We start from the raw sequence: 12,287 nt of genomic DNA on the forward strand, positions 1-12,287 counted from the left end.
AATAATGGCTTATTATGGAAGCTATAGTTTAAATTCATGCAGTATTTGAAACTTAGTGCATGGTTACAAGGAAGAGAACAAAAAGGTAAGAGAAAAAGAAACATAGAAGAATGGTAATTCCTGGCATAACCCTAAAATAGTTCTGTAAGGTTTTTTATGAAAAGGCAAGGGCGTGACTGGACAACAAAGTTTAAAATTCATCTTGCAGAACACAGACATTGTATTTCAAACCTTTCAAAGTATTTTACTATAACTGCAGTATTTGTGTATACCAATAACTCACACGCTTAATACTTTCAGCATTACTTCTGTCCTGTCAATAACGTAGTTATCTGTATTGCTTCAGCTAATATCCAACTTTAAATGCCGTGTTAAGTCTTTAGAGGGACGCTCATGTTCACATGGTCAGAACAGCTGTATAAGCCCTTAATATGCCCTCTTACGGCAGATAAAACTGAATAAAACTAAGGGGGAGGATGCTAATGGAGCTCTCTTTAGAATTCTTTATGCAACTGTCTGGTCAAGACATGTTGCTTATAATTGATGTGTCCATTACTTGAATTCTCTTGTAATTATAGTCAATAAGTCTTGTAAATGTGTTAAAGCTCACTAAAAGCATACAAATTCAAGAACAGAGTAAGGCTAATAATTTAAAATAATCAATGTAGGCATTTCAGCACTTAATTTCCCTTGTGTGTTGATAGCTGATCATTCTTAATCCATTAAGATTTATTTAGTCGTTTACAATGCAAAATAGGTTTGCACTGGTCACTTGTGCCATTTGAAAATGTCCACCAGGTTAAGTGCAGAATGTAGTCCATTAGTCTTCCTTGACTATATGTATTAATTGCATTTAAAATCAAGTTAATGTGGATGTGAAAGTGAGGTAACTATCAATATATGACAAAGCAACCCTACTTACATAAGTTACATCATTGATTGTAACATTTAGTAAAAGTTAGTGTACTTTTTAACATCTTGTGTGTAGGTCTTATCATGAAGTATATTTTTATTGTGCTTTTGCATGGCCCTAAATATGCAAAGGAGTAAAAGAATATGTTTCATTTTGCAAGTAATTTTTTGAGTGTGCTTGTGGAGGAGGTATAGAAGAGTTACAAATAGAGTTTTATCTGCCCTCCTTCTCACGGCACCTGTAAATGAAATGCTTTTCCATGTTCTGCTAATTCACATAAATAGTAATGCAGAGACTTTTATTAATAGTTAATGGGAAGAAGGCTTTCTTTTCCAATTCCTGTTTTCATATCTCTGCTTTCCTTTGTGTCTTATAGAACTTTTTTCCCAATCTGTACCACAGTGGATGCAGTCGAATAAAGAAACAAATATTTTTGGGTTATCAGGAGTGGTGGCAAAGGGAACTGACCTTCTCCACCAACTGTACATACACAGGTTTATAACATTGGTGAGGCAAAGTACAGTGTTTCCAGTGTCCCATCTGTCCTAGAGTAACACCAGGTACCTAATAGGAGCAGAGCTGCACATTTTCCCATTTATTGTTTGGATTATGTGCTTTTTAAAAAAAAATCTTTCTCAGCATCCAGCTGTACATATATATATATATATGTTTATATATGTATGTATATGAAACCATATCCAACTCCTGTCTTTTTTTTTTAATTGAGTAATTGGTGATGGTTGGGGGGGAGGGAAGTTGTAGAAATAGATAACTAACAATTTCCATTAATAGAAAAATAATGTTTCAAAATACCATTAAATAATGTAGGAGATTTTCACATTGCAAATGAAAGTGAAGCTTTGCTGGAGAGGAGATAACAAGTAAGTCCATCACATGTTGACAAGTGAAAATGAGGAAATGTAAAGAAAAATAAAAGGAGTAGTAGAGGTGGAAGACTTTTTAGTTCGCAATCGATGCAGGTCCCGTAAACTTAATTAACAATCACCATCTGAGGAAAAATCACCTGCAACCACATCATCTTTGTTTTGTTTCTCATCAGATTTCTCAGTTAATGGCAGGTTTGCCCAACTAAGCGTGGCATCTTACTCCTCGTGTCCGAAACACAGGAGGAAATGGTACGATGGTGTTTCATGCGACTCTGTGTATTTCGCATCAGGCCTGAGCTGGGGACATAGCCAGGCCTGCAGGTGCAGATGGTGTTGCCTTTGGCTGCCTTAAACCTGAGGCAGTGAATTCTTCGTACTGTTCTGGGTCTCTGTTGTGTTAATGTAAAGTAAGGACTATGAACTCCAGTCTTCTCTGTAAAACAGTAGCACAGTTTGTGTCGGTCTGACCTGAACTCTTGCATTTAGTCTACTTCCTTTTTTTTTTTAACCAATTCATTTGTTAAGAGCCTTACTGTTTACTGTTACCATCAGAAAATAGACGCTTTGTTTCCATGCCATAACTTGTGGGTAAAGTAATTATGTGGATTTTTTTTTTAAAGAAATTTGATTGGAAACATGCTATATTGAAAGTATTTTTCTCATTTTTCTGCAAACAATAGTATCACATTCAACACAGCATACAAGAACCATTGAAGTTTCTGATAAGTATGGCTAAGAAATGGTTAATTGCTTCAACCCTGTTTCAGATAGCCTTCTAGTAAATACAGAGTTTTTACCCCATTATTTTAACTCTTAGTGTAATGTCTTCATCTTATGCATAAAATTTTGGGTTGTTCCATCCAAGAACACAGTGGAACAAATTTGGCACCAGCAACCTAGAAAGGAGATGCCCTGCTTTTGTTTCAGGTGATAAGCGCTGACTGGAGCCTGCCAGCACTTGAATTTTCATGGCAGTTAAATGGAGATGTTAACAGATATCCAGTCTGGATCTGAGAAATAAAAAACTCCAAGGCCTCAGTGATTTTTGGATGAGAGCAGTCAACAGAATAATGTATTTCTGTATTGTCAGCACGCAGTAGCTACGATTGGTCTGAACTCGAGTTTTTCACAAAGGAGTAATGTAAATGGAAAACAGCAAAGGTCTTGTATGGAAGCCCTGTGGTACACCCGCAGTAACAGAATGAGGAACAAATTTACAATTTAATCAGTAGGAGAGAAACTAAGGGAACACAGGATTGAATCCACATGGTATTTGACTTCTGTGACAAAAAAGAACAGTATAAACACCAACAGATTAAAAAAAATCCTCTCCAACTGTGGCCTTGATGGTATTAATTGTGCAATTAGTCTTTCAGATCATAAGTTAAAAAATCAACTTTTAACACTCTTCTATTTAATGCAAAGATAGACTTTTTTTTTTATTTGCATGGATCTCTTTACAGAATGCAGTGTTGATTTGAAATGTCACCAAATTAATGATTAATTTAGTTTTATCAGGATCATTTAAATAAACTGGGGTTTTTCAGTGTGATTGATAGAATGTGATTGCTGTTAGCTGCAGTCTCAACCTGCTTTTGACATTTAAACATATAAAGCTGACTAGATATAACCATTCAGGTGCTAAATATATTTTACATCTACTTCCAACAGTAGAAATGGAAGTATTAAGAGATCTGGCTTCATTGTCATTGAACTGTGAAATATTCAACCTTGTCTGCCCGTGCTTAGTACTGTTGACTTTTTTATTTCAGTTAGAAGATTAAAATTAAATGCTTCATTTTTCGTCAGCTTTTGGGAATTAAATTGAAATTTAAGACTCTGAAAATTTTTACTAAGATCCTCAGTTTCACCAATGGATTCTCGGAGGATATTCTGTTTTCAAGGGCAAAGCAAAAAGGTTCATTGATCAAGTATGATATAGTGCAACATTTTTCTTATCAGAGCTCTTTATGTATATTTATTAAAGTTCACATATTTCACATTATGCTTAACTGTATTGGAAGAAGTACTTTACAAAACCTATGCTAAACATAATATGGAAACTCTGACCATATTGTACTTACTTTTAACCGATTTTGATTTATTGATTTAAGGATTTAGTGGACAGAAAATTGGAAAGTGCTACAGCACGCTTTAGAAAGGTGTTGCTGCATAATAACATGGTGACTGACACGTGCCCGGTTTAACTATTTTAGTAAAAAGATAAATAATTTTTCCATCCTCTGTGGAGGATACCTCTTAATTAAGACGGACAAATAATTTGGCTTTTTGCTGAACTGATGTGATGTAAGAAACAGACTGGTATTTCTTCCTTGGAGAAATAATTTCAGAGTTCTTTGGTCTGCAGCAGACATTTAATATTAAAGTTTGTTCTTGAAATAAATAATAGCCAAAATGTCAATACTTCTGGTTTGCAGAATAATCATAAATTCTTGACCATAAAACAGTCATAAAGGCATAATATTTTATCCACTGTATATTCATACATTGCATGTCATTACAATAGCTAGGTGATGAATCATTTTCTGTGTGTGACAGAACAAATCTGAAATACCAATGCTAATGTGAAATCTATTCAAAGTCGGAAGACTTGTAAAATTACTTTAAATATATTTGCTTAGAAAACAAGTACATTTTGCAGTTTACACCGATATCAAACCACTTTAGGACCATTACTTGAATTTCAGCATTTGAAGATAGGAAAAGGTGTAAAACAACTTCTGCTGTCTTGTTGAAAGGTTATCTACGCAGTATATTTTCTCATTTTAATATTTTGTGGGTTTTTTTAATTAAAAAAAAAAATTTATTATTAAGAGAGTAGTTGTCGTGATCTTGAACTTAAGGATACTTTAATGAGCAATGTATTGTGTATACTGTCTGTGTCCTGGGAGTTATAAATCTATGTACAAGATACTTTTTTTGTTAAGTGAGAAGCTCATATAGGTTGAATGTGGGATAGGCTTTTTTAAAGGTTATTTTTTCCCAGGATTTTTTATTTCTTTAACCGTGGGTGATATATTATTGTAATTCAACTCATATCTTATGCTAAATTTTACTTAGGATCAAAGCCATTCAAGTGCAAGATATGCCACTTTGCAACAGCTCAGCTCGGAGATGCCAGAAACCATGTCAAGAGGCACCTTGGGATGAGGGAATACAAGTGTCATGTCTGTGGGTGAGTAAATTGAAACAGTCTCCACCACGGTTAACCAGGAGGAGAGTGCAGGATATGCATTGTTTCAGAGTTGAAAACTGTGATGTGAGCAAGAGTGGCTAAAATTATGCATGCATATCCTCCTTTCCATTGTTATGGTAAATTCCTTAAATACAGTTATGACATTCTTTTCCCACTTCTAATCCTGCACTGAAGATGAGCAATTTTATGGGCTACAAGGTCAATTTGAACCTGTAATCTGTAAATTGACTAAATTATAGGATGTTCATTCACATTGCCAGGGAGAACTGTAAATTCCATTTAAAGACATAAAAAATATATAATATAGACTTTACTGTGTGGGGTTTTTTCTTTTGCTATACTGTTATAATTTTAGTACCATTAACAGATTTCTGGACTCCATTAGACTTTTCATTCTTTATGAAAACAAAACAGAAGACTGATTTTTCAAACAAACGGATCGAAAATATTGCAGGCATAAGACTTCAAAAATAAATCGAAGTCTTTTATGTATGCTTGTGTTCTTGTTTGTTACCCAAAAAATCTTGGTTTTCTTTTTTACTTAATCGTTATTTCCTCAGAAGGATCGTTCATAACATTTAATTGTCCTTCAAATGTGTTGCATTTAATAGGAGGCATTGAGGTTCCTTAATGCAAAACTAATTAATTTAGCAGAAATGTTTAAAAGGTTTTAAAATGCCACGGCATATATGGTACATCGTAGGACATTCAAAGTTGGATTTTAATACCCTAGTTCTGATTAAAAATATATTTTAATGTTATTATACTGGAGAAAGTAACTAATATATATGCATCATATAAAAACATTTTACTCAAACCTATGTAACCTGCTATAGCAGTCTTATGGCTAATGTGTAGAACAGCACAGGTTCGTTTAGATGATGCAGTGCACACATGAATGGTGCAGTGTGATGTTGGCGATAATATTCAGCAGGAGAGGGTTTTTTAGCCTTACTGTGCCGATCTGCTGCAGGACAAAGTGAGTTACACGTTTCAAAGGACAAGTGAATCTTCAGCTGAAGACACAGCTGAGTGATTTTCACCGATTAATCTCTCTGTTTTTTAAATAATTTTGCATTCAGCATTATGAGTTACTTTGGATGTTTTTACTCACTTAAGAAAATTAATTGCTGACTTCTTGAAGAAAGAAAGAAAAATGCATAAACCTAATTCTTAAGTCCATTGACTATGAGTAGTAGAATAACTTGTGGCACTCTTCATTTTGCAGCATGTTTAAATGAACATACTGCATGGTAGGCTATTTTATGTTGTTTGGAAAATCTTATTTACTATCTCTGCTATATGAATTGCTGCAAGTTTGGCACTGAAGGTAATTAACAACTACAGATCCACGAAACTGTTTAGCTAAGACTAAACTCTGTTCTTCAGAAGCTGTCAACAAACTTGACAATGGTTCTTTATTCAATTCTCTTTTAACTTAAAGTGAAAAATATTAACTACGTTATCATGAGAGGAAAAGTTAAAAAAAATTAAAAATAGTTAATACTGTATCTTTTATAAGAAGAGAATTAAAATGATAAGGATTAGGCACCATTCCTTGTTTTTTCAAAAACACATCCTTTCAGGATTGACATACTCTTAGAAACTTCCTCAGAATTACACAGATCTCAGTTGCAATCCACGATGGTTATGCAAGAGAGAGAGTGAAAAAAAAGGTTTGAATGATTTAAACTGTGGACTTGAATGTTAGTCGCTTTTCTGAGCTGATTGCTTACTATATGTTGCTGACATGTCATACCTGGTAGCCAAGCAGGTACTCATTTTCCATTTCTGTGTGGTGTTGTATAGCTAATTTTCATCAACAACCTGAAACTTTGCTATTTAGGTGTGACAAAACAATCAGCTGAAGAGAAATAAACCACAATACCCTGTGCTCACAAAAATCTGATTTATATACTTGTTTAAAGAATCATCACATTTTACTTAATGTGCACCAAAAATGTATTTTAAGAATTATACATTAACAGTGATTTAATTGGAAAAGACATTTTTGCACTGTAGCTAACAGTCCTGAGGAATTGAGCAGGATTTGAAGACAAGGAATGACCAGAGCAGTTTGAACTGCAGTCCAAATAATGAACATGCCATCCTTAAATGTGGAAGAAAAGAAAGTGTAATAGCCTGTCCTGTATTTCTGCTGTTTTAATTGAAAGGACTGGGTAGTGCGTAGGTTAAAAAAATAAAGTAGCAACATAAAAAAAATAAAATGGCTAGGATTGGCTATCGGATTAGTGGCACTATAGAGCATTGGTACATTAACACCACTGACAATGTCAATTCATTATCATTGATGGCTAAATAATCTTAGAAATGCTCAGTGGACCTATTAGTTCCTGAACATAAGCAGCTCATGCTGCATTTCTTCATTAGCTTTAATTGCTATAAATTCTACCTTTTTAAAAATCGTGCTTTAAAAGGTGAAGTGATCTTTCAGGAACATTAACTCTGTAATTTTGTCACAAACAGAAGGTCTTGCACTATGTTTTCTTTTCTACAGTAGTTAATATTCTATCCTCTGACTTTTAGATTCATAATAATAAGCACTCTGCTAGTTGCGAGGATAAATTGTATTTCAAAAGCTTTTGAATCTGCTTGGGCACTTTTTAAAGGTGAAATGTCAGTGCAATGTCGTGGTGTAGTGTGGTCTCAAAATACTATTTTTTTTTTTTTTAGACAATAATTCTCTGGAAATATTTGCCTTTAAAAGAAAAAAAAAGACAAAAAGCTGTATCTGTGGTGTTGTTTTAGGAAGGGTTTGCTATGTCTCACTTTTCCAAATGTTCCTCATATTTACATGATACAAAGTACACAATATATAATTCAGTTAGTTGTTGAAAAAGGCAGCAATTTTGCTATGTTGTTTTATTTTTCTTTAATTGAAGTTCAGGGTTTGTTTTTCTTCAGCTGCACAGCAGAAACTACATGACACAGAAATTGGACACTGCTAATGTTTTAACATTTGGAATAAACCGTCTGCTACTCATTTCCTTATCGCAGATGTGTGTTAATTGTTTTCTTTTCCATACCCATGGCTGTAAAATATATGCCATTATTTCAGAGGTAGTATCTATTTTCTGCGGGCAGCAAACTGCTGCATATTTGAATTTAATTTTTGAAAGTCTGGCTCTGAAATTGGCTGATGCCCTGGGTTAGATGAGCAGATCTTGGTTGCCCAGCATTGAAAATTTTTCCTTTATTTGCCTGGTGAAATGCATTGCAAAGGCTTATCATGTACTTTTCAAATTTTATGCCTCAGGTAGAACATGAAAAATGCATTGTTCTGTACTTGAGATTTTGAACAGAATTTATAGGCGATGTTGGATTTAAAAATGCATCTACATTCCTTTGCCTTTTGCTTGCCTTTGCTTTCAGAAACAGAATTTTTGGGGATGTAGTTACATGTTTCAAGTAAGAGTGGCTGCTTCTTTCTTTTTTTTTCTCTCATTTATGACTTCTACTGAGGAAGATGGGTATAAGGTAGGTTTGGATCTTGAGGAAAATTTTCAATATGTAAAACACGCACATAAACATTTTTTACTACCTTCCTAAAAATTGAAAGGACATTAGTAGCAATGTCTTTATTATGATTGTTCCATATATAGCAGTCAAGTGTTCTAAGGAACAAAAATAAGTATTTTTGTTCACAAAGAAGTTTGGATGGGAGTGGAAATCTTTTTGTTCTCTGTTTTGCCGAAGTAGTTCTTTCCTGTGAGTTTTTTGTTTGTTCGTGGTGGGTTTTTTTTGCTTTGTTTTGGTCTTTTTGGTGGATTGAGGTATTAATATTTTTTACTTACTGCTCCTCAGTTGTCGATTTACTTTGAAACTCATTTTCTCAGTTAATTCTGGAAATGTTATGAGATGTTCTGCTAAACAAGTGTTTTGCTAAATTCAGTTATTTTTTTAAAGCCTCATATAAACAAGCTTGGAGGAGAGTTATAATGTCCCAAGCATAGAAATAACTTCACTTTGGCTGCTGCTGTTAATACTAAGAATATTTCTGAGATCTTAATATGTATAAGGTTCAGTAGTTTAATGACACTGGTTGCTTTGAGAATGTCTAAAGAAAAATACTTGCCTATATTGAATATAGTGGCTAATAGATCTTTGTACTTTATAGATAAGAATGTGCTTTGAACAGCTGCATCAAAAAAAATTGGCTGTGCTCCTGTGTGTTGTGTTCTAAAAAATCTTTTAGATTTTCAGATTTTTTTAACTGATTTCTCTTAATGTCAGTCTACTTTTAGTGAAAGCCTGCTCTTCAGATTGCTTTTAGCAAGCAAAAAAGAGTTATTCATAAATGTATTGGTAGGAGCAGGAAAAACATTATATTTTCAAGGATGCCTTAATGTACTGTAATGTAAATTAATTATTTATACTTGTGCAGTTTGGGAAATCTTAAATAGAAAGTTGTTACTCTAGTAAAACTATTTTTGTGCGGTATTACCTAGTTTTTGTGCATTAGAAGGGATCTCTGTGTAGATGATTATAATGTCACTTTCTGACCTTTGCAGCTTGAATAATTGTAAATCATTGCTTCATAACGTGTCAGAGAATGTCTGTACTAGGCAATTAAATGGCAGAATATAATAGACCAAATTATTGCCTGTCATGTTTTCAACAACACAGTTAGTATTTGAGTTACACTTAATCATTACGTGCATTAGCAACTTCATTGGAATCCAGCTTCAGGCTGAGCATGAAATACATTACATTATTTAAACCTCTAATGGTAGAAGTCATTTATTTGTGTTGAAGTGTACAACATGCGGAGTTTCATAAAGCAAGGAACACTTGAGAGCTTAATTTATCCAAATCAAAGTCTAAATGCAGATAAACACAAGTGGCAAAAATTAGTAATTTTTATAGGCTGGAAATATTTAAAAATACATGGTTGTGGGTAATTGTAGGCAGCAGGAATAAATTAAAATCACTATTTTTAGTCAGCTCTGAGAACTAAAACTGTTGTATACCTAAATCATCAAATGCATCATGAAATTGCATTTTTGAATGAACAGTTAATTACACACATCATACCTACAGATGTGTCCAAACAATAAATATGTATTTGGTTCAGCTGTTTAGATCAGAGATAAGTGCGTGTGAAATGACTGTTGCAGATCCAGATATTCTGAATTTCTCTATCTGCTTTTTGCTATTTGGTCCTATCAGACACTTGGGTCTACATTTACTTAAGTAGAGAAAATGAGGTGAACCTACAGAACAGCTTTCCAATCTTGCACGCGCTTTTAAACAAATTAATGGGGAAATACTAGAAAAATATGTGGAGTAAGGTAACATATGTGTTTTATTATCTTGCCAATTTTTGTTCAGTTATCTATCATTTTATTAGATTTGCAAACCTGACCTTCAGTCCATACTCTCTAGTTTTACAATTTAAGAAAAGTACTCAAAATGGAAGCAATTTAGTTTTATTCAGAAAAGCTCCCTGCATCTTTGACCAGCTGGTGGGGATCCTGTGGTGTGTTGTGCGAGGCTCCCTTGGCCTGTCAGTCTGCCGGGGAGCTGGCTGGAGTTGAAGCCAGTGAGGGGGAGACGCTGGTGCAGGCGGTGGAAGGGGCCTGCTGTTGGAGACTGGTGGTAACATTGATACAGAAAAGTCAAGACAAACTTTTTGACTTAATAAAATGTGCTTTTAGCAATTCGTGTGCTAAATTGGATAATAGTGATTTAGTTGTGTTTGCTGAAGAGACAAGGTATCCAAGGGACCTACTCGTGAGAGTGTATGTTTGTATTTGAATTCAGAAAAGGAGACTGAGGGGAGACCTTATCGCTGTCTACAACTACCTGAAAGGAGGTTGTAGTGTGGAGGGTGTTGGTCTCTTCTGAGTAGCAAGTGACAGGACAAAAGGAAATGGCCTCAAGTTGTGCCAAGGGAGGTTCATATTGGATATTCACAGAACAGGTTGTCAGGCACTGGAACAGGCTGCACAGGGAAGTGGTGGAGTCACCATCCCTGAAGGGGTTTAAAGGGTGTTTAGATGAGGTTCTTACAGACATGGTTTAGTGCTAGAGTTAGGTTAGATTATGGTTGGACTTGATGATCCTGAGGGTCTCTTCCAACCAGAATGATTCTATGATTCTATAGTGATCCAGACTAATCGCTGTGCTGCATGCAATCCAATTCAGTGCACTTCCAAATGGTAATTAGCAAGATGCACAGTGGTGTGACAATGATACGTGTGGCATGTGCATTTTTAATTTCTTACTTTACTGTACATTGTTCTGATACTGAATGTGTCCTCCAAGAGCAAGAGCCTTCTGTGTGCACATGGGGAGGGTTTGAGCCTTCTGGAGAAGGCAGGAGTTTGAACTAATGGGAAACAGGCTGATGGTACAAAAATTGGGGTTTAGCAGTCAGTGCTAGGGCAAGCAACAGTCTTAAAATGCACTATAACTACTGAAAAAGAGACTTCTGTCCTTATTATCCATGGTTCCAAATGACTGGCCTAAGCGTTGACAAAGATATTATTTAAAATTGCCTTCTGTTGGTAGAAGGAGATGGCAAAAAAGTTGACTTGGTTTTGGTTACCATGAGAAGACTGGAGTCTGAGAGTTGTCAGTGCTGGTGGTTCATATTGACAGGTAGAGATGTTTGCCTGATTAAAGTTTTGGTTGAGTTGTTTTGTTGATAGGCTTAAATTGCATGGTTTGGACTTGCACCCAGAATTTGGAGGGTTTACGTTTGCTTTATTTTTGGTTTTAATAATTTATGTGTGGAAATTGCACCAAGCTTCTGATTCAGCTTTGATTTTCTTCGGTGCTTTTAGTAACTTTAAAATTTGGGGGATAAATAGCTGAGCCTAATCTTTATCGATCAGTATCTCTTCCCTAGTAGTATAGGGTTTGATAAGAGAAGCAGGTCGTTACCCAAAAATGGAAATAATAGACTCTGATTTATGTTTTATACCTTTTAACTGTAAGTTGTTGAAACTCCCTCAGTTTTAACCAAATTTAATCTATAAAAGTTGACTGCTGGATCAATCTATTGGGGCATCTGTGTTTTTATTTTTTTTGCATCCAATTTTACTTGCATCAAATGTATTAGCATGAAGTAGCAGTTACTGCTCAATTCACTGGAATATTCCAGCATCTTGGAGGATGCATCGTGAAATGCATCCGCATCATCTTTCACATTTAAATTGTCTGTTTAAAAACCTTAACTTTGTTTTTCTTTCCAGTGATTTTTCCTCCTGTTTGCACTGTACTGACTGGTAATTGCGTTTACTGG

General features: G+C 34.8%; 1 protein-coding gene across 1 annotated transcript in view; it reads left to right on the forward strand.

Moving 5' to 3' along the window:
* The window catches only part of ZNF407 (zinc finger protein 407), a 347,047-nt gene that overhangs the window by 31,393 nt on the left and 303,367 nt on the right, over positions 1 to 12,287 (forward strand). Inside the window, exon 3 of the mRNA XM_071804301.1 lies at positions 4,882 to 4,996. Coding sequence (XP_071660402.1) covers positions 4,882 to 4,996 — 115 coding nt within the window. The remainder of the gene's footprint in view (positions 1 to 4,881; positions 4,997 to 12,287) is intronic.

This window comes from Patagioenas fasciata, chromosome 2 (assembly GCF_037038585.1).
Source record: "Patagioenas fasciata isolate bPatFas1 chromosome 2, bPatFas1.hap1, whole genome shotgun sequence".
NCBI lineage: Eukaryota > Metazoa > Chordata > Aves > Columbiformes > Columbidae > Patagioenas > Patagioenas fasciata.